A 27,143-nucleotide genomic window follows, 5' to 3' on the forward strand; every position below is an offset into this window, starting at 1 on the left:
TGGGATAATCCCATGAACAGAGGAGCCTGGTGGGCTACGTCCATACGGTCACAAAATATCGACTACAACTAAGTGACTTGACCATCACCACATAATTGTTTCATAGCATTGTGTCAGTCTCCACTATACAGTAACGTGAATCTGCTAAACATATACATATATCCCCTTTTTTGTATTTTCCTTCCCATTTAGAGCATTGACTAGAGTTCTCTGAGCTATCCTGTAGGTTCCCATTCGTTATGTATTTTATATATGTCAATTCCAATCTCCTAATTATCCACCCTATGCCTCCATAATGAGGCGTGTTTGGAGAGAAATCACCACACTGGTTCGGTGTGGGCCCTAGCTATTCCATTCAAATTCTATTGTGAATTAAAGATTTCTTGCATCTCATATTATTATGTTGCTGTATGACTTGCCATGATCTAGAGAGTTTTTCAAACCTCAGAGTACTCTAATAGTAATTCCAGTTCTCAAACACTTATTTCATGTAAGAAGCCATTTTCTCTGTGACCCATAAGACTCTCCACATTAAAACAATTTTCCTGGCTACCTCACCCTGATTCAGGCCTTAGTCTCAGGCCTGCATGTGTGTATTTAGTCACTCAGTCGTGTCCAACTCTTTGTGACCTCATGGACTGTAGCCCACCAGGCTCCTCTGCCCATGGCATTCTCCAGGCAAGAATACTGGAGTGGGTTGCCATGCCCTCCTCTAGGGGATCTTCCCAACCCAGGGATTGAACCCAAGTCTCTGGCATTGTGGGAGGATTCTTTACCATCTGAGCCCCCAGGGAAGCCCAAGAATACTGGAGTGGGTAGCCTATCCCTTCTCCAGGAGATCTTCCCAACCCAGGAATCCAACTGGGGTCTCCTGCATTGCAGGCAGATTGTTTACCAGCTGAGCCATCGGGAAGTCCAATTTCAGGCCTTCACAGTCTCATTCTCATTTGTCTAATCGGGTGGCTCCTGACTGCTATTACCTTGAACTGCCCACTGAGTTTATGCAAAGTAATTTTAACATGTATGCACTTCCCTGAAGTGGAGACTAGACTGAAGGCTTTAATAGTCCTGGTTAAGCAGATAACCACATATCTTCATGGACAGATGGTGTGCAACTTTGCATCATTTAAAAAATGCCACCCAGCCTATCAACTGATGCCTAGAGAATGTGAGCCTGAAAGATAACAATGTGTAGGCTGAGGCCACAGATGTCACATCAGTCATCCTTGGCGGTTTTCTTGCACTGACCTTGGGAAGCCAGCTTATGACCTCAGGATGGACCGAAAAATGATCTTTGTATTACTATTGTCAGGTAGGTGGATTTTTTTTTTTAGCAGGATACTGTTTTATGGGACATAGGATTATAGCTACAAGAAAAACTATCTCATTTTAGTCCTATTTGACTCACTGAATAACTGAATGAGTAGTATTCAGATCCCAGTCTTGTTGTTTAGTTGCTCAGTCACATCTGACTCTTTTGTGACCCTATGGACTGTAGCCCACCAGGCTCCTCTGTCCATGGGATTTCCCAGGCAGGAATACTGGAGTGGGTTGCCATTTCCTTCTCCAGGGGATCATCCCGCCCCAGGGATCTTCACTAGCAGATCCCACATCTCCTGCACTGGCAGGTAGATTCTTTGCCCCTGAGCCACCAGGACCCCAGCCCAGTCTGGTGGATGGATTTTTTAATTGTGAGTGGGTTGGTAAAGTGGGGAAGTTACCCATGGCTGGATGAGAGGTATACTATTCAAGTATAAGCCTAGGCAGCCTTGAAACAATGTAATCAAATACTCTGAAAAACAAGTTTGTGTGAAAGAATGTGTTGCTTTATTGGCATTTTCATGAGTTTAACTTGTAAATTAGAGTCATTAATGAAGGTGATGGTGGGTCTATATTCCTTATTTTTCAAAAAGTTTTCCCCAAAATTATAATTTCCTCCTTCACCTGCCAAAAAATTACAAGCCACAAGTATGAACCCTGAATCCATGGCACGGCCGTGGGGGCACCGTTATTTTCCATTTTGTGGTCCATTACTGAGATGTGATACAGGGGAAAAAAAAAGAAAGAAATAAAGAACTCTTATTGGCTGAGGGATTGTGTGGTTTGGACAGAAATGGAAATCAGTTCATTAAAATAAAAAGTAACATAGGCATATTATGAAGTAGTATCAAATTAGCATTATTTTTGGCCTCTTCCTGAGAGTGTTAGGATTAAAAGTTCTCAAATACAGCGTTTATGTGTCAGAAATACTAATGCCCAGCACCTAGATAAGGAGCAGGCAATTATTTGAAATCTGTTTAGCCCCCTCAGACGTGGTTGTAATTTGAGTTACATAGAGTCTCAAGAATCACCTGAGCACTCTAGGAATTGGAGGAGGGATTCAGGAATTTCTTAGATATTAGGTTGGCTAAAAAATTCACTCATTCATGTTATGAAAATATCTGAACAAACTTTTCGCCTGACCCTGCACTAGGGGATAAAGTGTGTAATGGTTAAAGCACAGATATGAAAGTTTCAAACCTGGCTTCACATCTGAAAGCCAGGGAGAATTAAGGCAAGTTACTTTCCCTCCCTCAGCCTCAGTGTTCTTATCTGAGAAACACAGGAAATATTGGTACCTGCCTACTGCTGTCAACGAGTAGTCGCCTAAGGACTAAATAAAGTCATTACCGTAATGTCCTTACTCCAGCGTCTGGCAGTAGTGAAGAGGTATTTAGCTATGCTAACAATTATAACCTAGGAAACAAACCTGGGTATAGGATGGTGACTTCTGAGAAGTGAAGGAGAAGGGGGAAATTCCAGGAAAGAGAAGACTAGCAGAATTATCTTCCTGGAGAAGGAAATGGGAGCCCACTCCAGTATTCTGGCCTGGAGAATCCCATGGACAGAGAAGCCTGGCTAGCTACAGTCCACAGTATTGCAAAGAGTTGGACTCGACTGAAGTGACTTAGCACCCACGCTGGTGGCACTAGTGGTAAAGAATCCTCATGCCAAAGCAAGAGACGTGAGAGACACGGGTTTGATCCCTGGGTCGGGAAGATTCCCCTGGAGGAAGGCGTGGCAACCCACTCCAGGATCCTCGTCTGGAGAATCCCATGGACAGAGGAGCCTAGTGGGCTTCAGTCCATACGGTTGCAGAGTTGAACACAACTGAAGTGACTTAGCATTCACGCACAGAGTTACTCGAATTTTTGTAAATAACAAAGAATAAAAACAGTTAGCTTGAGGAAAAGGAAATACATGCCAGAAATATGACATAATATTTAAATATATTCAAATATATATAAAGGTTTCACAGAGAGGAGACCAGGGGTATTCACGGTGTGGTTCCAGAGGGCAGAGTGGGGTTACTGTCCCGAAGTAGACACCTTACCCATTTGGGGAAGTGGAGGGACATGATTCTGGAAAGGACTCCTGGAAAAGAAAGAAATTCATGCTACAAATGCTCAGACAGAGTGAGTTAAAGCCTTAATGAGACTTCATGAAGTCAGCAAGTTTAAGTGACTCCAAAGACTGCCTTGGTATCCAGTGCCAAGGCTGTCATCAGCTTAGCATTTCAGGAATCCTCCAAAGAAACTCTCTTGATGTGACTACTTTAGAGAATAATAGGAAGGTATTGGAAATGATTGCCGCCACCCTTACTCATTAGATGAAGAGAACATGAAAAGTGTGAGGAAATAAGGGGGAAAAAGAGTTTGTTTGCTTTCTCCAGTAATCTAAAGGATAAAGCCAGTATTTCTAAGTGTATCAGAGGTCATCCTCCTGTGGAGAGTAATTTTCTTTTCTATGATTTGATTCCCAATCCCTCAATTCCTTCCCTCATTTGTGCATTCAGTAATTATGCATGAGGTACCCTATACCAAGGCCACGACAGTGCCACGAATGAGCTCCTGAGTTCATGTTCAGGGCGGGTGGGGGCAGGGAGAGGGAGGGAACAAAGACATTCAGCAGAACAAGTATTGAAATAAAACAGAGTGAAAAATAGCACCCAGAAATAAGCCAGGGAAGGTGGTGGACATAATGCAGAGGGCCAATATAGAGAGGTACAGCAGGATCTTTTTCTCTGAGTTGATGATGTTTCTGATGAAAGTTGAACAGTGAGAAGAGGCCACACTTCCAAAATCTCGGGAGGGTGGTGGATGTAGAAGGGAGATGAAGGAAGACAATTCTGAGGCAGAAGAAGGCAGAGTGTGTTCAAGGAAAAGCCGAAGCTCTGATTTGAGTATAGGGTCCTGATGCTAAACAGCACTTGGAGAGAGCTCTGGGTCCATAGGCCTTGGTGATCTGTGTGCATCTCACCACACACACCTGCAGGCACCCCGTTAGAATGACTCAGCAAAGAAGCAAGGCTTCTCCTTTTCCTTCAGTAATCTAGGAAGAGAACGTTTCTCTCAATTTAACTGTTACAGGACTGAGTTCTGAACTGGGATTCAGGGACACAGCACTCTAAATTTCTTAAAAGCCAAATCTGTGTCTTCATTTTTGTCTCCCCCACTCTGCTAGGCTTACATATGTGCTTAGTCTCTCAGTTTCATCCATGTGATCCCATGGACTGTAGCATATCAGACTCCTCTGTCCATGAAATATTCAAGCCAAGAATACTGGAATAGGTTGCCATTCCCTTCTCCATGACATCTTCCTGACCCAGGGATCGAACCCGCGTCTCCTGTGTTGCAGGCAGATTCTTTACCATCTGAGCCACCAGGGAAGCCTGCCAGGCATGTACTAGGCTCTCAGTTAATAGTAGTTGCAGAAACAACAAATGATCAGAATTTTGTTGCAGACCAGTTTAAGTGTGGAGAACTGACTGACTCGCATGGGTCTCATTTTCGTCCTGCCTATCAAATAAAACACAGACTAGAAGGCATCAAAATCCTTTTCATCTCTAAACTTCAGTGATGCCTCAAAGGTCAGCCTGAGATGATTCATAGGCTAGTTTCCAAATCTTTAAATCTCTAGATTGGTGTGAAGTTGGGTTTTTAGAAAGAAATGAACACTCTCACCCTGCACCCCTGGAGAAAGATTTCTAAGACGGGGAAGGAGGCACAGTATCTCAAAATCAACTTGCACTGGTTTCAAATTGGGAAGTTGGATTTAACATCATTGTGATGAATTTCTCTGTACTTTGGTCTCTAGAGGATGACTGAAAACATCTACGAACCTATTGGGGAAGCACATTTTAGATAATTTTCCCAAATGTCTTTATAGGTTATATTTTCACAAAACCTGTTGCAACACAGACTCCAGGGATAAGTGACCCTACTCATTTGCCAGGTAAGTTACCAACCAAAGCAGGCAGGTAATAGATTTCCAGCCATTAGTATCATATCTGTGTATTTAATAAGCACCTATCTGTGTGGTTTTTTATGACACACGAGTCAAATTAAAGCAACAACACTAAAAAGAAACATTTCAGGGTTAACTCTTGGAATTGGGGTAACTTTTTTCTGCTTTTTAATGCTTTCTAAATTCTCTGTGAAATGAATCATAAAATATAATTAGGAAAAGGTTTAAATTTTTTCAAATTAAGCCAAACACATACAACCTGTGCTTTCTAAGCTGTGTCTGTCGTTAAGCAACAGTGACAAACACTAACAGAGACAAACCTAGATATCTGCATGCTCATTTCATGTCCTTATTTACTGCTCAAAGAAACTTGGTTGTGATGGATACGGAAACTAATTTCCGGGATCTGATAGAGAGAAGTGCAAGAACTGACAGTAGACATATGAGGTAACCCAGGGTTAATATTTTCCCATTTTCTGTTTCTTTTAATTGAAATACAATTGATTTACAGTGTTGTATAGTAGTCAAGTGTACAACATAGTGATTCAAAATTTTTATTGATTATGCTGCATTTAGAATTTTGTGCAATATTGACTATATTCCTTGTTCTCTACAATATATCCTTTTAGCTAATTTATATTATACATAATAGTTCATACCTCTTAATCCCTAACCCTATTTTGCCCTCCCCGCCCCCCACTCCCTACTGGTAACCACTAGTTTCTTCTCTGTACCTGGGAATCTATTTCTGTTTTGTTATAGTCATTTATGTTATTTTTTGGATTCCGCATATAAGTGATATAAAATATTTGTCTTCCTCTGACTTATTTCACTAAGTATAACACCTTTTAGGCCCATCCATGTTGTTGCAAATGGCAGAGTTTCATTCTTTTTTGCAGCTGAATAATATTCTTCTCTGTGTGTGTGTGTCTGTGTGTGTGTTTGTGTGTCTGTGTGTGTGTGTCTATGTGTGTCTGTGTCTGTGTGTGTGTGTGTGTCTCTGTGTGTGTGTGTGTGTGTGTCTGTATGTGTGTGTGTGTGTGTCTGTGTGTGTGTCTGTGTGTGTGTGTCTATGTGTCTGTGTGTGTGGGGTGTGTGTGTGTGTGTGTGTGTGTGTGTTATACATCTTCTCTATCCTCTCATCTGTTGATGGACTCTTCACTTGCTTTCATACCTTGGCTATTGTAAACAATGCTGCTGTGAACATTGGGGTTCATTTTTTTTGGAGTTAGTGTTTTCATTTTCTTTGCATATATACTGAGGAATGGAATTGCTGGATCCTATGCTGGCTCTATTTTTAATTTTTGGAGAAATTTCCACAGTATTTTACATTATGGCTGCACCAATTACCATTCTCACCAGCAGTATACAAAGATTCTGTTTTCTCCACATCCTCGCCAACTTTTGTAGATTTCTTTGATAGTCATTCTGACAGATGTAAGGTAATATTTCACGGTGGCTTTGATTTGCATTTCTCTGTGTTGAACATCTTTTCATGTGTCTGTTGGCCACATATACGTCTTCTTTGGAAAAGGCCCATTTTCTGTTTTCTTGTAGGACTTGTTTCTTCTATGATATAGTAACTCACCCACAAGTCCCCGGCTGCCACACTCTACTTGCTAAGAGTCATGGGACAGTGGCAGCATATAGAATCTTAGGAAGCCTTCTTCATGGAGAGAATTCTACCACACCTTGGGAGTCGGGCAATGTTCTGACCATGTCTGTCTCAGAAAAGCAAATGACTCCAAATATACTAAAAGCCCCAAGCCACAAAACACTATACATTCTTTTCTTGGTTCCCAAGCACCATACCAACCTCCAGTACATAGTGAAGAAGGAGAGTTCCGACCTCAGTGTGTCTAGAGCCTTGTCTTCCTTGATATTTTGATCAGACTCTTCTTTCCTCATTTAGTGGTCTTAATACCCTTGATGAAAGCCAGTTACCACAAATATAGGAGTTAATTTCTAGACTCTCAATTCTATTCCATTGATCCTTAGGGCAGCACCATACTGTTTTGACTACCATTGCTTTGTAGTAAGTTTTGAAATGATGCAATGTAAGTCATCCAGCTCTGTACTTTTTCAAGATGATTTTGGCTACTTGGGGTCCCTACAAGTTCCATATGAATTTTAAAACCAATTTTTCTATTTGTGTAAACCTTTATATAATTATATCTGTGTATACTTAATTCATTTAGCTAGCCAGTAAATGAATCATGTAGACAGTTATTGCTGGTCTGACAGGAGGTGGATCTCAGGTGCCGATGTGAGCGATGGGAGTGGTTGACAATGGTTGACATGATTGACGATTATTATCCTCGTTTTGTAAATTATGAACCAAAAGTATAGAGTGGTTAAGTCTGCTGCCCAAGGTCTCAGCTAATAACTAGTGACATTAGCTTGAAACCAGCCATTCAGGCTCTAGAGTCTGTGCATTTCATCCACACATGAAACTGCTTATTCATCATCCACATTGATGTTCCGAGTTTGGCCCTATCTTATTCTTTGTTCTTTTTTACATTTTTTTTTTCTTTTTGGTTGCACCATTTGGCATGTGGGAACATAAATCCTAGACCAAGGGTCAAACTCACGCCTCCTGCATTGAAAGTGAAGAGTCTTAACCACTGAACTCTCAGGGAAGTCCTGGCTCTTCTGTACTCTTGCAACATTGTCACTTAATGTTCTACTCATGCTTTTCTAAAGTGAAGCCTGTGTAAAGGCTCCTAGTCTGTCTTTTCCTTTTAATACAGCTAATGTGCCCTAATTTTATGATTATGATGGTAACCTTTTGCTATTTTTATCTGGGCCAAGTGATCTTTTTCTCTAGGGCTCTTCCTTTGATATTGCTACTTATTTCTCAGTCATGATGATATTTAAAAGTCAAAAGGAAAGAAAATAAATCCAAAGCACAAAAGGTGAACATACTGCATCTGTTGAAGGCAACTGGGAATGTGGACCATGGCAATGGCATTGTGTCTGACCAGGAGACACAGTCTCATTTGCTAAGTCGCTAAGTCGCTCAGTCACTAAGTCATATCCAACTCTTCTGAAGCAAATCAGGCTAATATCCAATTGCTTTATAAATCTATTCAACACAAGATAAGGGTGATGTAAGACAGGGGTCCCTAACCCTTGTCAGGAACCGGGCCACATAGCAGGAGTGAGCAAAGCATCATCTGTATGTACAGCCACCCCCACCCCTCACATCGCCACCTGAGCTCCACCTCCTATCAGATCAGCAGCAGCTTTAGATTCTCACAGGAGCATGGACCCTGCTGTGATCTGCACATGGAAGGTACCAGGTGTGTGCTCCTTATGAGAACCTAACGCCTGACGATCTGCGGTGCAAACGGAGACTGTCATTAGTAGAGGTTAATCTCAGTGTAGTCATAACAGAAACAACGTGCACAATGAGTGTAATGTGGGTGATTCATCCCAAAACCCTCTTCTCCCAACATTCGTCCACGGGAAAATTGTCTTCCATGAAACTGGTCCCTGGTGCCTGAAAGATTGGGGACTACTGATATTAGAACCTTTGAAAATGTAAGAAAAGATCCTAATGATTAGGAAACTGAAGTTTCTACATGTTTATCTAGTCTGGAGCAATATTCTTGCTGCAGGCAGTGCATTAGACTCCAGTGTCTGAGTACACAGATGGTTCTAATACACAGCATCAAGAGTGAGCATACTGATCTAGTTTCTATTTTCCCATTCATTATTGTCCAGCCAGGCATGAGAAGTATCAGTGCTGTGAGAACTTTCATTTTTTAATTAGAATTTTTCTCATCCAGTCTAACTTCTTTAATCCCATATCTAATATGTTTAGGGAGTTTAGCTACACAAATGCCCATATCTTAAAATAAAGCTGCCATATCTAATCATGTAGATATCTACGTGTAATCTTCTTTAATTCTGAGGATTCGTGGTTAAGCAAGAGTAACTGGACTGGAAGATATTTAGCAAGAAAAACAATGAGATTTCAGGTTATAAATTGTTACCAACCAGAAATATCTATCCTTCCATAAGCTGGATATGACACTGGATATCATTCTACCTCTATGTTAAGGGACTAACCCTCCCACCCTCAGCTTCTGCACAACAGAAATTATTGGTTTTGCATCTTTTCAGTTAGCCCTGATTTGCTAGAAGGGACGGCTTACTTGAGAGTTAGTTACATAACTTGGTGAGAGTTTCATCTTCTTTTAATGACACTTATTTGGTGCTCTCAACCTTTTTATTTTGCATAGATCATGGCAGAACTTGGCAGACAGTTCTGCAGTCAAATAGGTGGGAATGGAAACTCCACCTCCACCGTTTATCAGCTTCATGATCTTAGGCAAGTTAGGCGATGTTTCTGATCTTTGTTTTTTTTTTTTCCTCTACACATAATAAATTAATACATAATAATATACTCTCAGGTAATTGTTTTGAAGAGAAAATGCCTAGAATGTAGTTAATACACAATTTGTTTGTTATGAATATTACTGTCTCAGACATGTGAATGTCTATGATTTTGGAATAATCAGGTACCTTAGGCAGCAGTCCCCAACCTTTTTGGCACTGGGAACCAGTTTCATGGACGACAATTTTCCATAGACCAGGAGTGGGAGGGGTGGTTTTGGGATGATTCAATTGCATGACATTTATTGTGCACTTAATTTCTATTATTATTATTATTACATTAGCCCCACCTCAGATCATTAGACGTAAGATCCCAGAGTCTGGGGACCCCTGCCCTTTACTCTCATTTTATAAGTGAGACACGGAGGCTTAGAAAATTCAGTGACTCACTCAGGTCTCCCACCCCTTGGTGGCAAAGCCAGGACTAGAATCCTGATCTCCTTTCTCCCTGGGGCAATGAACAGAAACATCCCTTGCTTTCTATCTGTTCAGGCTAAAGAACGCACAGTGGCTGGGATTATAGGCTGGTTTTTCTCTCTCACTGGCTGGTTCAGTAATAGTTCGGAACAGCGAGAGTGACTAGAATCTGGGCAGGACATAGCCTGACAGAGCCAAGCTATGAAGTTCCGTCAGGGAAACCACTGTCCTCCTAGGCAATAACAGCTTCAGGGCAGACTTAGTGAGGAGCTGTTCTCTACCAAGCTGGGGAAGGCAGAATTGTGACCCATTGGCTGCTGGGAACTGTCCAAGCAGGCCACTCTGTAGGTGAGCAGAAACTGGGTCATTGCATTTGAATCTGGCCCACTGATTGCACCAGTGGACATGCTCTCTAAGAGTCATTAACCAGAGACTTCACACAAAATTTCGAGGGCTATTCAAAACACTAAGTGCAAATGTCATCCCATCAACTTTTTATCCTTTAGAAAGTTCAATTTTTCTAAATTGTAACTAGCTACTTTGACTTACTAAATGTCTCCAAAAAAATAAAAGTGAACAACAGCAGACAAAAGGGACATTTAACTGTATTATCACAACTTGATCAGATTGATGTTGTCAACCCTTTGGTTCAAGGGCAAAACTGAGTATTTCTTTTAAAATATTGCTTCATGGCAATAGCTTTCTTCAAATATCTTTTGGAATAAGGAAGAGTCCTGTCCATTCTGTAAAAAAATAATAAGGTCTGGAAGAAAAGGCATTGAGTTGGAAGCCAGCAAATGTGAGTTTTTCCCAGTTTTACCACAAATAAGCTGTTCAGAACTTTCACAAATACATTACTGATCAGTTTTCCTGGTCATCCCAGTGCCAGAAAAGTCTAACACTTAGAAAATGTCACTTTCTGACTTGGAAATTATTGAAGGCCTTTCATAGTTGGGGTGTATCCTTGTAAGAGTTTGCTTTGCTGAGATAAGACTTCTATCAGTTGCAAGGCAGGAGGGAACCAAGCTAAAACCAACGACTGCGTGAGATGACTTTATCACTTCATGACAGGAGCTCAGCAGCTGGAAGTTTGGGCAGAGAGCAAAACTACAGGGTATTCGTCCAACATTGCATTTTATATTCTTTCTAATGACATTCCATGTTAGAAAGTCAGTTGTTTGGGAAAGCTGTGTGCCTAGCGGTTAGAGCATAGTGCAGAGAGCTGGGAGACTAGATCTCCATGCCCAACTGTGTCCCTAACTCACAAGTCACCCACCTCTCCCGCACACTGGGAACAGGGGACCTGTCGTGCTCCCTCCTGCAATACCCAGACATCTCAGGCTGGTAGAGTTTTTCTGAACAACTGTGAGGTCAGAGCCATGACAATACGAGACAAAAGAGGTGAATATTCTGGAACAATTCAGATGTTATGCAAGTATGAGATGATATGACCACAAAAATTTGGAATATTTAATATTCTGGGTTGTATGTTCATTTATTCATTCCTGCCTCTGAAACCTAAAATTAAGTGATTCAGTCCAAGTAACAAATACATACTTTGTGCAAAGTGCCAGAGCAAATGTCATTGTAGTATTTGGGCACTATAAAATTTTTTTAAACTAGGAGTTTGAGGCCTTGCTAAACCTACCCTTTTATTCCCGTTTGCACTAATTTGCCACTTGAACATGAAACTTGTGTCAGTCTGAGAGGTTTGCCATCTTTGCTACTGGCTGCCCTCTAACGCCCATGTAAATGCACACTGTGTTCTCTTTCTTCATATTTTAGCCCATTTTAAGGTCACTTCTTCACCTTAATTCGACCTCGTCCACATTTCCGCCTAGAACTCTACCCATCCTTCAAGTTTCAGCCAGTGACTCAGTGCAAGCAGGCGGAGGGTGAGGCTTCAGAGTAAGTCTTCGGAGCCCAGTGAAGCTCAGGAACTGTGCCCTGTTGGTCCAAGACCCATGTGTTCCTTAGGTAGTGTGACACTGGACACATCTTCCATTACGCCTCGAGGTAAAAGTGCTTCTCTTGGAGACAGAGTGGAATTTTTCAGGTATAGTCTGGATATGTTCCTGAAAAAGAGGTAAAATGATGAAGGAAAAGACCCTCAGGTCAATATTGCTAGAGCAGAAAACAGTTTTTCTTAGAGGCTCTAACAAGAGGACATGGAAGTCTAAGAGGTATAAAGGAAGTAATACAATAAATTGGTGTGAACAAATCATCAAAATGAAGACTACGTGATTATTCTATCAATTCTAGCCCTTAGGGTATCTGGCAATCTCAAGGAATTTAGTTGTCATTTTTCTGTGTACAGTACATCCCAATGTTCACCAGCTAATATGCTAAAACATTGAGAAATCCTGCTGACAAGACCTCAACCAGGTGGAGATCTGGGAAGTTGGAATATTATTGGAAAACAGAAGAATTCAGTCTCAATTTTGTTCCTTACCTACTTTGTTAAACTGAGCCAATCATTTAATTTTCAAATTTATTATCTATAAAGTAAGCAAGTTAGATTAACTGTTCCAAGGGACTTGAAGGTAAAATGTAAAAGTATATTCTGAATTAATTAGGACAAAATTGAGATTGACTTTGAGTCAATGAATAAGGCAAACAGGAAAAGACCCTGATGCTGGGAAAGATAGAAGGCGGAAGAAGTGGGCAGCAGAGGATGAGATGGTCGGGTGGCATCACTGACTCAATGAACATGAGTTTGAGCAAACTCCTGGAGACAGTGAAGGACAGGGAAGCCTGGAGTGCCGCAATCCATGGGGTCGCACAGAGTCTGAGCACAGAGGACAGAGACGCAACTGAGCGACTGAACAACAAATAACAGAAAGGGAAGGGCCTAGAGCAAAAGAGGGGAAAAAAAAAAGTAGGAAAGAAATGCTTCCTCGAATCCAGCCCATAAAAGGTTCAGGCTAGACTGTTAAAATTGTTTTGCTAAAGTTAAAATTAATTTTAATGAGCTGTCTCTCCCTAAGCATTTTCTTATTTGGATAGCAAAAAAGTTACACAGAACTGATTATCCCTGGCGAAAACCATGTTCCTCTTCTCTGACTTTGCTTAAAATTAGAGGCTTGAAAGTGCCAGTTTTTAGAGGTGTGAGATCTTACCGTCGGCTCTTCAGCATATTCTTTTTACAACTTGTTGCAATTTTCTGTCCCTTTAAGGTCTTAGTCCACAGGCCTTCCCTACCAAAGGCTGTGCTGACAAGTGATAAGGACCCTCTGTAAGGAGGAGCGGCCTATTTGCAAAACGACTTATCTTGACCACTACTGAACACAAGATGGGATCCTCTTATGAAGAGCTCTGGGCATGGTTGTTTGGCTTGGTCTTTCTTTTTCCTACATCCTCCTTTGTGCCATAGACAGTGATCTTCCCCAAATGAAAGTCTGGTTCAAACACTTCATCTTTCCAGCTGCCTTAGGCAGTGAAATTTCATGCCCTGGTCCACAACACCCGGCACATCACTGCCTTCTCTGCTTCTCACACCCTCTGGTGCAGCCACATAGATTTTTGTGGTTCCTGCATCCCACGAGGGTGTCTTGAGTGCTGGGGCATCGCTGACACCACTGACTCTGTACCTAAATGTCCACAGAGTCGACCTGGTGAAACCCTAGACCACCTTCAAGGTGAGTTCAGAGAACCCCTCCATGAGGTCTTTCCATTTCCTCCTTTTTCGAATAGAACTGACCACTGTTTCCTGTGCCACCACTTCACCATCCCCCTAAAATACTTAATTACACTTAAATTAAAATTTTGTCTCTTTCCTAAGCTGGGATTTCCTTAATGGAAAAACCATGAATTATTTATTATTTCATTGTATCCCTAGTACAAAAGAGACATGCCTAAACATTCGTGTAAAGGAACACACAAGTGAGTAAGTGTCTAAGGGGCCCAGGAACCATTGTTGGCTGAAAAAGATGCACAACTTTACAGTTGAGAATTATGTTTTATTTGGCGGAATTTCTGAGGACTTAGGCCCAGAAAAAGCCTCTTAGATAGCTCTGAGGGACTGCATCGAAGAAGTAAGGGAGGATTTATATGAGTTTTACAACAGAAGTCAAGTAGTCAGAATGTCAAAGGATTACTTTTAATTAAAGAAAGCCAGACATCTCAAGTTAATAAATTTAGCGCTTTTCCCTCTATGGGAAGATGCAAGAGTCCAGGCTTACTACAGTCATTCCTTTGATATACACCTTAACCATCTAGAGCCAGTGGCCTGAATTCCCTCAGGGTCTACAGTCTGCGGTGGCAGCAATGGCTGAAAGCATGGTGTCTGCAACATCCTTTGTTCACTGATACGGCGGGCAATTTTTTTCATCCACACCATCAAGGCCTATGAAACACATATGGATTCTAAACAGTCAATCATAAGATTTCATTTAGCTTTAACACACTATGCCAAGCACTGGGATCTTGTGGAGTTTTTAGCCAAAACCGAAGTAGGGGAGGTCAGAGAAGACCTCCTAATAAAAATGGTCTTGAACTGGGACCTGAGAAGTGGATAGCCAGCCAAGAAGGGGACCACGGGAGGATATTTCAGGCAAAGAGAAGACGAGGTACAAAGTGTGGGCTTGGAGAAGAGTATGCTGCATTTGAGGAACCAAGAGCTGTCCAGATGCCTGGACTCCAAGGGAGCGTGAAGTTGCAAGCACTGATGGGGAGGCAGGCAGGGGCTGGGGCATGCAGGGTCTTGTAGGTGTTCATAAAGAGGAGGGGCACCGACCCATAGACTGAGCACACCTCCCTAACTAACCACTGAAACTCCGGACTCAGACAGGCAGAAAGCCTGGGGTAGCGCAATCTTTGCACTCAGTGAAAACTCTAGATGGCTTCAGGTAAATTTTAGCTACCCAGGTGGCACTGGTGGCAAAGAACTCGCCTGCCAATGCAAGAGACCAGACATGCAGGTTTGATTCCTGGGTCAGGAAGATCCCCTGGAGGAGGAAATGGCAAGCCATTCCAGTATTCTTGCCTGAAGAATCCCATGGACGGAGAAGCCTGATGGGCTGCAGTCCGTAGGGTCGCAAACAGTCAGACACAACTGAAGTGACTTAGCACGCATGCACTTCTTAAAAACTTTAAATTTGGTGTGGTTTTATTTTTTTGTTTTTCACTTTGGGATTTTTTTTTCTTCTAGTTGTAAAATTGTGTGCTTGTTATTGAAACATCAAAAATATTGTGTCAGTCCGCTGTGGAGGCAGGTTTCCACTATTCTTACACTCATTCCGTGCATGCCCCTTTGCATGTGGCTTGTTTCGTTCATCAGTACATTTATTTTAGGCGCGATCCAGACACTGACCTCCCCGTCTCTCTGTAAGAACCTGGTCAAACAATTCGTTGCTGTATGTGAATTATATCTCAAGAAAATGAGAAGATCTTTTTAAAAAAGAAAGGAAATTGGCCAAACATTTACAACAGCTAGTATTTCACTGAATACCCGCTATGTACGGAGCCCTGTTCTAGTGTGCAAGAGATTCAAAATGTGCCAGGCCTGGGATCTAGGAGCCCAGGGAAGCTTGTTTCAGAAAAGCTCATTGGTATCCACATGATTTATAAATGTGTGCCCTAAATGTGAATGAATTGCACTGAATTGAAAGTTGTAAAGGAAGATGTAACATTAACTGAGAACATTTTTGTTCATTAGCTATTCTTTTTTATTTTTATATACCTTCATTGATTCCTAATGAAAATCTTTCTTTCCATAATTTTAATCTCAATAGGTGCTGAACCTCAACATTCCTATGATCTAGTTATTGTTTAAAAACACTTGGTCTTAACAGATGCACACTACTATATGTAAAATACGTAAATAACAAGGACCTATTGTATAGCACAGGAGACTATATGCAATATTTAGTAATAACTTTAATGGAAAAGAACCTGAAAATTGCATATATATGTGTGTGTATGTATAACTGGATTACTTTTGAATTATAGTGAATCAACTAAATTTCAGTTGAGAAAAGCACGTGTTTTTACATTAGATTTTACAGCTTTGCATCTGAATGATGAAGGATACCCTAGAGATACTAGTCATTTATCACACCCTACAGTCCACGAGTCACAAAGAGTCGGGCACGACTGAGCGACTAAGTACACACTATACTAACTGATGTGTGTGTGTGAAGGCACACAAATTATATATTAAACTAACTTAGTCCTCTCAATGACGTTTTGAAGTAAGTATTATCATTTTACAGATGGGGAAATCAAGCCTCACTTTCTTCACCTGTAAGGCCCTGCCACATGAAAATTCTGGAGCTGCCACTGGGAGAGATATGGGATGAATTTGTCTTGTGTGATGTGCTCTGTGGTCCGCTCATTGCCTCAACCTTAATCCCTTTCTCAACTTCTCTTTTGTACAGCTGAGTTTTCTTTGACCAGTGCCATTCCTAGTACAGAGTCACTCATTGATGGGCCTATTGTTGATACACCACCAGGAGATTTGTTCATATTTTAAAACAGTTTTTCTCTGGAGTCATTGTCATGAAGCAGCTCTACTTAATGGGACTGACTACTGCAGGGAAACTGACAAAGACCTAGAAGTGGAAGCAAAATAGACAAAATCTCTCTCCTCTAGAGGAATTCTCGCTTCTGGAATGTTGCACAGGCATAATACTCTAGATTAAAGAAATTAAAGCTTCTAGCAAAACACATAAATGATGAATGTGAGCATGAAATGGTAGGCCAGGTAAAAGGGACCCAGTAGTGCAGTGGTGAGAGGGGGGCTTATGGTCAAACCTGGCTGGACTCAGCCCTGAGCTTGGCCCTGTCTCAGGTGCTGACCCTGAGTAGATTGAACCCCGAGTTCTCCAAAGGGTCTCCGTCATCTTATTTTTTAAATGGGGCTCATTTTACCTATCTCACAGTGTTACTCTAAGGATTAAATTTAAAAAATGTGTGAAAATTGCTTGACTGAGAGCCCAATACATCATACGTGCCCAGTAAAGTATAAGCCATCTGGGTCCTGAGATAAGGATGATCAGGTGGCATTCACTGTCTCTCTGATTATTCTTCTATGGAGAAGAATATGACTTTGAAAGAGCAGGTTGAAAGCAGAAAATAAGAAGGTCTTTTGTAGGTGGGATTTCGGCAGGGTACTTTGGATTTAAAGTAAAGCCTCACAGAAGACTTAGCATAGCTCCTGGATCATTAGCTAGTGGAAACACTGAGAAAAAGGGAAGCAATGGGTTTTCAGAAGGACAGAGACCAAGAGAGGAAAATTAAGCTAAGTGCTTAGAATCAATTACTGGACTTCTGGGTCCAGTTAAATAATCTACTTTTCAAAGTGATTTCAGTGTGAAGCCGACATGATAGTGTCAAACCAGAAACATTCATGGGTCCACTGCAGACACACACAGTGCACATGCCATGAATCCTGTAAATAGTGAGTGGCGAAAGAATGACCCACTGTAATCACGTCTTTGACAAGGTCATGTAATGTGTGCAGTATGTTATTAGTAGTAAATTCAAGAAATGACGTAAAATTGCATCGGGTGACAGCAGAAAAAGAAATACTCTTGTGGACTGGTCAAGGGGGATTAACTCTAGCAGAGCATTCAGTTTCAGTTCAGTTCAGTTGCTCAGGCATGTCCGACTCTTTGTGACCCCATGGACTGCAAAACACCAGGCCTCCCTGTCTATCACGATCTCCCAGAGTTCACCCAAACTCATGCCCATCGAGTTGGTGATGCTATACAACCATCTCATCCTCTGTTATATCCTTCTCCTCCCACCCTCAATATTTCCCAGCATCAGTGTCTTTTCAAATGAGTCAGCTCTTCGCATCAAGTGGTGAAAATACTGGAGTTTCAGCTTCAACATCATTCCTTCCAATGAATATTCAGGACTGATCTCCTTTAGGATAGCCTGGTTGGATCTCCTTGCTGTCCATGGGACTCTCAAGAGTCTTCTCCAACACCACACTTCAAAAGCATCAATTCTTCGGCACTCGGCTTTCTTTATAGTCCAACTCTCAATTCCATACATGACTACTAGAAAAACCATGGCCTTGACTAGACAGACCTTTGTTGACAAAGTAATGTCTCTGCTTTTTAATATGATGTCTAGGTTGGTCATAACTTTTCATCCAAGAAATAAATGTCTTTTAATTTCATGGCTACATTCACCATCTGAGTGATTTTGGAGTCCAAAAAATAATGTCTGCTATTGTTTCCACTATTTCCCCATCCATTTGCCATGAAGTGATGGGACCAGATGCCATGATCTTTGTTTTCTGAATATTGAGTTTTAAGCTAACTTTTTCATTCTCCTCTTTCACTTTCATCAAAATGCTCTTTAGTTCTTCTTCACTTTCTGCCATAAGGGTGGTGTCATCTGCGTATCTGAGGTTATTGATATCTCTCCTGGCAATCTTGATTCCAGCTTGTGCTTCATCCAGCCCAGCATTTCTCATGATGTACTCTGCATAGAAGTCAAATAGCAGGGTGACAGAATGCAGCCTTACGTACTCCTTTTCCTATTTGGAACCAGTCTGTTGTTCCATGTCCAGTTCTAACTGTTGCTTCCTGACCTGCATACAGATTTCTCAAGAGGCGGCCAGGTGGTCTGGTATTCCCATCTCCTGAAGAATTTTCCACAGTTTATTGTGATCCACACAGTCAAAGGCTTTGGCATAGTCAATAAACCAGAAATAGATGTTTTTCTAGAACTCTCTTGCTTTATCTATGAGCCAACGGATGTTGGCAATTTGATCTCTGGTTCCTCTGTCTTTTCTAAAATCAGCTTGAACATCTGGAAGTTCACAGTTCACTTACTATTGAAGCCTGGTTTAGAGAATTTTGAGCTTTACTTTATTAGTGTGTGTTCAGTTCAATTCAGTTCAGTTTCTCAGTTATGTCTGACTCTTGGCGACCCCATGAAGTGCAGCATGCCAGGCCTCCCTGTCCATCACCAACTCCTGACATCTACCCAAACTCATGTCCATTGAGTCGGTGATGCCATCCAACCATCTCATCCTCTGTCGTCTTCTCCTCCTGCCATCAATCTTTCCCATAATCAGGGTCTTTTCAAATGAGTTAGCTCTTCACATCAGGTGGCCAAAATACTGGAGTTTCAGCTTCAACATCAATCCTTCCAATGAAAACCCAGGACCAATTTCCCTTAGGATGGACTGGTTGGATCTCCTTGCAGTCCAAGTAACTCTCAAGAGTCTTCTCCAATACCACAGTTCAAAAGAATCAGTTCTTCAGCACTCATCCCTCTTTATAGTCCAACTCTCACATTCATACATGACCACTGGAAAAACCATAGCCTTGACTAGATGGACCTTTGTTGGCAAAATAACGTCTCTGCTTTTTAATATGCTATCTAGGTTGGTCATAACTTTCCTTCCAAGGAGTAAGCGTCTTTTAATTTCATGGCTGCAGTCACCATCTGCAGTGATTTTGGAGCCCAGAAAAATAAAGTCAGCCATGTTTCCTCTGTTTCCCCATCTATTTGCCATGAAGTGATGGGACCAGATGCCATGATCTTCATTTTCTGAATGTTGAGCTTTAAGCCAACTTTTTCACTCTCCTCTCATTGTGCAGTTGTTTGAGCATTCTTTGGCATTGTCTTTCTTTGGGACTGGAATGAAAACTGACTTTTTCCAGTCCTGTGGCCACTGCTGAGTTCTCTGAATTTGCTGGCATATTGAGTGAAGCACTTTCACAGCATCATCTTTTAGGATTTGAAATAGCTCAACTGGAATTCCATCACCTCCACTAGCTTTGTTTGTAGTGATGCTTCCTAAGGCCCACTTGACTTCACATTCCAGGATGTCTGGCTCTAGTTGAGTGATCACACCATCGTGATTATCTGGGTCATGAAGATCTTTTTTGTATAGTTCTTCTGTGTATTCTTGCCACCTCTCTTAATATCTTCTGCTTCTGTTAGGTCCATACCATTTAAGGCAACTGTATTAGGAACGTTTGCAGAAAGGAATCCAGTGAGACTGCTGGCAAAAACTCAGCTAAGGCAAAGTAAGGGTTTGGGTTCTGATGGTGGAAAACGGATAGCAACATGACTGAGCTTACATTCAGTCATGTCCAGCTCTTTTTGAGGATTGGACTGATGTTCATGTGGGATAACAGCTCAATATCTCTTTCTGATCACCATTTTTACATTTTTAAAAAATGCACTGCTTGTTTCGGAAGTCCATAGATGGTTCTTCCAATAGTTTCTCATATCCTTCCCTTTAGTGCATGAGGAAGTCTACTAATTCCTGATGAATGGAAACTTGTTGGGTAGCTGAAAGTAGATATTGGATTGTTAATGTTGAGGCTGACACATTACCTCATATATTTTACTTACTCACTGTTGAAAGTTGAACCGTGTAGTTCTTTAAACACATTTAAGGAATAACAAAAATCCACTAGACAGTCTAATTCCAAAAGAGTATTTTTTAAATATGCCGTATGTTTTCTGACCTTATTTTCAAATATTTTCTTTTTAGGACCAAGGATAGTACTTCAACATGACTTCTCACAGCCAGGTATGTTAATATTTGACAAAGAATGATGATCATTCCATTTAACATTATGTAGTGCGAGTTTTAAATGCCTTGGAACTAGAAGCATCAATTTTATTTTTTAAGTTTATTTTCTTTCTGATTTTGCTTTAAAAAAATTTAATCGAAGTATAGTTACTGTACATTATTATTTGTTCTAGGTGTAGAATATAATGATTCACACTTTTAGAAGTGACACTCCATGTATAGTTGTTACAAAATACGGCTACATTCCCTGTGTGCTCTACAATATACGTGCTGTGCTTAGTTGTACAGTCGTGTCCGACTCTCTATGACACCATGGACTGTAGCCCGCCAGGGTCCTCTGTCCATGGGATTCTCCAGGCCAGAATACTGCAGTGGGTTGCCATTCCCTTCTACGGAGGATCTTCCCAACTCAGACATCAAACCCAGGTCTCCCGCACTATAGGCAGATTCTTTACTGTCTGAGGCAGCAGGGAAGCCCTGTACAATAATATATCCTTGCAGCTCATTTTACACATGACAGCTTGTACCTCTTACTCTCTTATCCCCATATTGCCTTTCCCTCTTCCCTCTCCCCACTGGTAACCACTAGCTAATTTTAAAAACAAGAGTGTTACTTATTTCAGTCACACAAATTGTAAAAACAAATTATGTTCTTTTCAGAATCAAAATAGGCATTTCCAATTTCCTTAAAAATTTTAGAAACAGCAGTATAGAATCTGATCATCATTTTTATTTTAAGTTCTATATCTTCAGCTTTCTAGCCAACCGTGGGTACACCCAGAATAAATACAGATCCTTCCTGTCTTAGTCCAGATTTGTTTTTAAACTCTGTGCTACCACTTTGGAGCTACCTTCCCAACACTGTGTTTGTGGACTATCACTTTCCCCTATAAAAAGACAAAGCGATATTACCCTGATTTTACCTGCTTTATTTTACAAATGCTGTGTGGTCATTTACTTCACACTTTTATAATTTGCGCCTCTGTTTTTCTCCTATAGTAATGGTAGGCATTATTTTTGCGGTGATTGCTGGTATCGTTGGAATTATCGTCGGAAGTGCCGGCCTTATTTTGCTACTGCGAAGGGTGAGGACTCAGTTTTAATTTTTAAGTGCTGGTGTAAATAACTCCAGGAGGGTTTAACTCTGTGGCTTCAACTAAATTCAAAAGGAAAACAAAACTGCATGAAACTCCATCTTTTTCAACTGGACACAGAGAAGTCACTGAGTTACTCTAGTAGAATTTTTTATTTGCATTTGCCTATAAAGAATCCGCAAATACCAATCTACCTGTTTTCCAATGAAACATCCTCCAAGGCTTCTAACTTGGTTTAGTATATTTTGATGGATGTGGATGAAAGTCAAATGTCTAATTATAGTATCTAGTTTAATTTGCATATGAAAAATCTTTAAAATAACATGATATATTTATTAATGCTGAAAATATGTGCTTTTCTATTCTATTTCTTGGGACAGATTTGTCAAATTCCACCTATGACTTTTCAGCCATGAATGATGTTTTTCATCACTAAAGATACTTTTGAGTCTGTATGACAGCATTCCAAAGAACATCACCTTTGCTATATAACCTCCTGTTTAAGGTAGTTCAGACACAACATTTGTGTGTGTGATTATAATGCTAGTAATTTGGAATTATAATCCTAGGTCATTAAATGCCTAGTCACGAAAGAGTGGTGCAATTGAGTTCGCATTCACCCTCTATTTCTATCTTTGTGATCTCCATACCACAGCCATTCTATATATGCATATATTCTTTATAAAATGCTTGTTTTCGAGAGCTCACAAAACTGCAATGTTAGGGCTATAACAACAAGATTGATAGTAAATCTACATAGAGTTCCCTTGCCCTTTTCTATTTTAACTATTTTTGTTTGGTGACTTTGATAATCATTCAAATCTATGATTGTTTAGCATTACTCCATGACAATTTATCTTCTCTAAATAATATTTTCTTAATAAAAGTAAAGTAATGAGAGAATCTGCTCTAATACGAGAGATTTTGTAAAGACTTGAATGGGAGATAACTCCTCTTGTTTGCAGTTTAAATGTTGGGGACAAAGTCATGCCCTGGTCTTTGGGCACAGATGACAAATTTAGTTGTCTTCTCTCTTGGCTGATGATCTAAATCTGAAAAAGACAATGACATACTTGGTTGGCAAAATTCAGAGAACATCTTGCATACGAATATAGTAGAATTGGGTCATGGTTATCAATTCAGCTTTTCATTACAGCTGGGAACTATGACGCAGTCAATGTTTGGGGTAATAGTTCACCTATGGAAATAACAAATATTATTTTGAAATAAAACTTTAAAGCAAAGTTTGTAGGTTATCTATGAAATAATAGCTTTTTCCACAAAAGAACTCTACAACGTGAATTTTAATTGAAAGAAAACAAACTTTAACCAAAAAACGTGCTTTTAATCTATTTTTCTTACTGTGTCTAAGTTTATAAAATTGTGGCATTAACGTTCTTCTGCCTTTTATTCATAGAGAAATCGAGAACGAACAAGTACTCCTAAAACTTCTGAACAACCAGAAGAAATAGGTTGGTGCTATTTTTATTGCCTTTTGCCTTTTTGGAAGGAACATAAATTAATGACTTACTTTTATACTCTTCAATATAATGAAATTTTCCCTTAGGTATAAATTATCTTTTTAAAAAAAGTAAAACAAATACTGCACATAAAGCAAAAACCAAGTTCTTTTGTGTACTTTTTATTTTCCAAACTGCAAAGTTGAGAATAGGAGAACCTGTAGGGGGCTAGTTCAATAGCCCCAAATCTGGAGCCAGACCTTGGTTTGAATCTGTATTCCACCACTTAGCAGCTGTGTAACCCTAAGCCAGCTATTCTTATGGAGATAGTAATAGTGAGTGGGCTGATAATTCAACATGGGGATAATGATGGTGTTCATCTCACAGAGTTTCATGAGGATCGAATGAACTACCATAAGTAGTAGAGTGCCTAGAGCAGTTCTTGGCCAGAGTAAGCACCCAATGCCTAGTAGCTGTTATAAATATTGCAGCCTCCACACTCAATGACCTCTGCACAAGTGGCCAGTCACTAGGCTCCCTTATCATTTCCACTCTCAGGTGGAAAGGGGACATAAACATGGCAAAAATAGCAGGAGTATCTTGTTCACCCAGAATAGTATTGACTTAAATAGTGTTTTCCAAAAACAGACAACCTTAAAAAAGTGTGAGATTTTTATATTTAAAAGTATCCAGATATTAGTACTTTCTTGCAGGAAAAAAAAAAATGTAAACTCTAACAAGCCTGGAGCATCCATTACCAGCATGAGAGTAATTCCTAAAGGCTGAGTAGTAGTTGCTGCTTCTACTATGTGTTTTAATACCTAACCAATTTTATTAATTACGGCCTGTTACATAATTTCACTAATTGAGTATATGGTTCTATTAACATTAAACTTTGACATCTGTTTGGGGAGATAATCACCAAACACAAGTCGCTGTAGAATGGGCTTTAAATGCTCAAGCAAAAGGGAACTGATTCTGCTTTCTACAAAATTGAAGTTTTTCTCAAAATTATCAAAAATCATGACAGATTTTAGGGGCTGTAAATTTCCAGATTCCAATATTTAACCCTAGACCTAGCACCTATCTTCAAAGGACTTGCTAGGTTTTTTAGATTTTGGGGTCATAAAAAACAGAGAGTTTTCAACTCTCTACTGCAGCCATATAACCTATATGCAGAACTAGCTTCATCACATTATCTTGTAGGTTCTTAAAGATTAAAGATGATCAGTATAAAATTATTTAGTCCTGGGAGTTTCATGCTTAGTAGGGTGAATAGTGTACATGTCATTCTCAGCTACCAGGATTAATAAGACTCAATGTACAGATACCTAAAACAGCAAATGTTTTGAGTCCTGTAGCAGATTCACTTTTTTAAACTAAGGTTACTTCATTATAGGATTTGCAGTTCGGACAAATATGTGTTATTTCTTTTACCTATATTCTGCATTGTTTCAAAAAAAATGTTTGAAGATGTTTTTAAAATGGAGCAATTACTAGTCAAGACTTAATGTTTAGTTACCTAAATTTCCATATGCTTTTAACTATTGATTTATTTTGGTGACAATTTTAGTGTTTAATGTTTTGTCTGCTTTTTTTTTTTCATATAAACTTGAGCCTTTCCGTGCAATAGCTCACAAAAATTTGGGACAATTTAATTCATCAAAGTTCATTAAAATATCCTTGTTAGTTTAAGTGCAACAGACAATTTCCAAATGCTCACTGTGGTTTGGGCACCTACACACTTATTAGATATACCAATAGGAGTCTCTGTCCTCTAGAAGCTGAGCATCTATTGGAAACTGACTGTGGTCATTGTAGGGAACAGGTTTAAGGTAGCAGAGGCATTAGCATCTAAAAAGTCTGGGGCAGGTATTAATAGCAAAGGCTTCTGCAGATGAAATCACCAGAGGTCAGCCTTAAAGGCTGGATAGACATTTCTAGGGGAAAGTCAGTTCTAGACAACAGTCCAGCTTGAGCAAAAGCATAAAAGAAGACAGAATATGGTGTAGTCAAGGAACTGTGTGCATTTCCACATTAGCAAGATTAATGCCTCAGTTCTTCATTTATGTCTCAAATACACATAAATGCAGTGGAAAGTGAGATGAATCATATTTTAGGTTCAATTCACCTTTCCTTATTTGTGCAAATGAAGTTATTAAATGTGTCATAGTAAGTTAGTGAAATCGTTACCAGAGAGTAGATTCTTGGCAGAAAGCATTAATAGACGAGGCACATAAGTCAAGAAAATAAAGGGTTTATTAATAAGTAATAGGATGTTCTCAGGGGAGTGTGAGTATATTCAGGGGGGTAGCTTCTCTGAATTCCTTTAGCAAGATGGTTATATGGAGTGTAAAAATGAGTGGGCAGAATGTTCATTGGGAGGGGAGAGGTTTGTAGTGATAATTCCTGATTTTCACCCCAACTCCACCTTTCTAAGGAGAGAAGGGATCTTTGTCTTTATTCGGTCTTGATCAGAAGTGTCACAGCATCAGTACATGATGGAAACGTCTTACCTGCAAGGCTGATTTTATTGTAATGAGAACATAATGAGCAAAAGGTACATTTGGACACTGGAGATTCCGCCTTTTGCTACCTTTCTTTGTCTGCCTCCAGGACACTTGTTACCCCCAAATGTATGGGTTCTTATCAGTCCAGAGGTTTCCTGTTTTCTGTCTGCCCAAGGACCTGCTTTGTTTACAAGATGTGGGGTTTCCTGCCATTTGGCCTGTGCCACCCTTTGTCTGCTCATTTCTAGCTATCTGCCTGCTCTAACAAAATGGGTTATCAAATCAGACCCCACTTCATAGGAAATTTAGGAAAACACACAAGATTCCAGAAAGTGGGTTAGCCCTATTTTTGTAGAATACTGCTCTAAAGTAACTCACAAGTCAAAGGCAATAAGAGATGGGAGTGATCATGCCATCTCAACAAGAACAAGAGACGTTGGGGTATAAAGAACGAATTGCTTTTACCTCCTTGAACTTGCACAGGATTAATGGTTGGTGGGAAATGAGAATAAGTGAATCTGAGTTAGCTGCCCACAGTGATGGCCACATGTGACTTCTACCAGTCCATTTGCTATGGCAGAATTTGGGGGTGCACCATTCCTGTAATTCCCCAATCAAAGGAGACTGTGGGAAATGCTCTGCTTCCATAACAGCAAAGTTTTAGCCCATCTGTTTCACACAGTTTCTGGAAGTAACATAAATCCAACCTACTAGCTAAGGAAAGGGGGATATCACACTTGGTGTGGGAGGCCGGCCCTTCTTTCACATGGTAGAATCAGAGAGGAATTTAGCAGGGAGTTTCTGTACAGCCTTGCCCGTGCTTATGTCTAACAAAAACCAGTTACTTCTGAAAGAGATTACAAACTAGGAACCTTGTCTTAAATTCAAACACGTATGTGTAATTCCACCCACTTATCATTTACTGCTTTCACGATACATACATGATACTGTATGTATCATTTACATACACTCTATTCCACCCCTTCACAAGTTCTCTATTAGTTTCTCGTCTCTGCAGAAGTTAGGACAAGAGCAGTTATGTTTGTTCCTTAAGTTCTAAGGCTTTTAGAATAGATTTTCTAAGAAATTCTGTTTCACTACACAGAACTCTAATAGAGATAATCTGAAAAGAAATCCCTTTCATTTCCTAACAGTTGTATTCAAGGACAACTCTGTAAGAATATAGAATCCTGAAATTTATTTTATGAATTGATTTCCCACTGTATTTAAATATAATTGTGTTTAATACCACCGTTTTGTTTTTTCTCTAGAAGATCTGCCACAGTAATCGATGAGAGTCAGTTCACCAAATCAAGTTTTGGAAGAACTCAAAGACAAGACTTCAATCATGTAAAAAATAAACATGTACATTTTGGTCAAGTGAAAAATGAACATGTCAAAAAACCTATATGTTGTATACCTTCCCAAGTTGTACAATTTCAGGATAAAAATTTCATTATAATGA

General features: G+C 40.1%; 1 protein-coding gene across 1 annotated transcript; it reads left to right on the forward strand.

The window, feature by feature from the left end:
• Positions 1-607: 607 nt before the first annotated feature.
• GYPA (glycophorin A (MNS blood group)) lies at positions 608-27,143 on the forward strand. The gene is made up of 6 exons (XM_086345909.1): positions 608-1,312; positions 5,209-5,274; positions 20,573-20,611; positions 21,614-21,699; positions 23,126-23,180; positions 26,950-27,143. Exons 1-6 carry the CDS (start codon positions 1,276-1,278, stop codon positions 26,964-26,966), a joined length of 300 nt encoding a protein of 99 aa, XP_086202035.1. The 5' UTR covers positions 608-1,275; the 3' UTR covers positions 26,967-27,143.

This window comes from Bos grunniens, chromosome 17 (genome assembly GCF_055505025.1).
Source record: "Bos grunniens cultivar Pamir isolate PY7600 chromosome 17, Bosgru_T2T1.0, whole genome shotgun sequence".
NCBI lineage: Eukaryota > Metazoa > Chordata > Mammalia > Artiodactyla > Bovidae > Bos > Bos grunniens.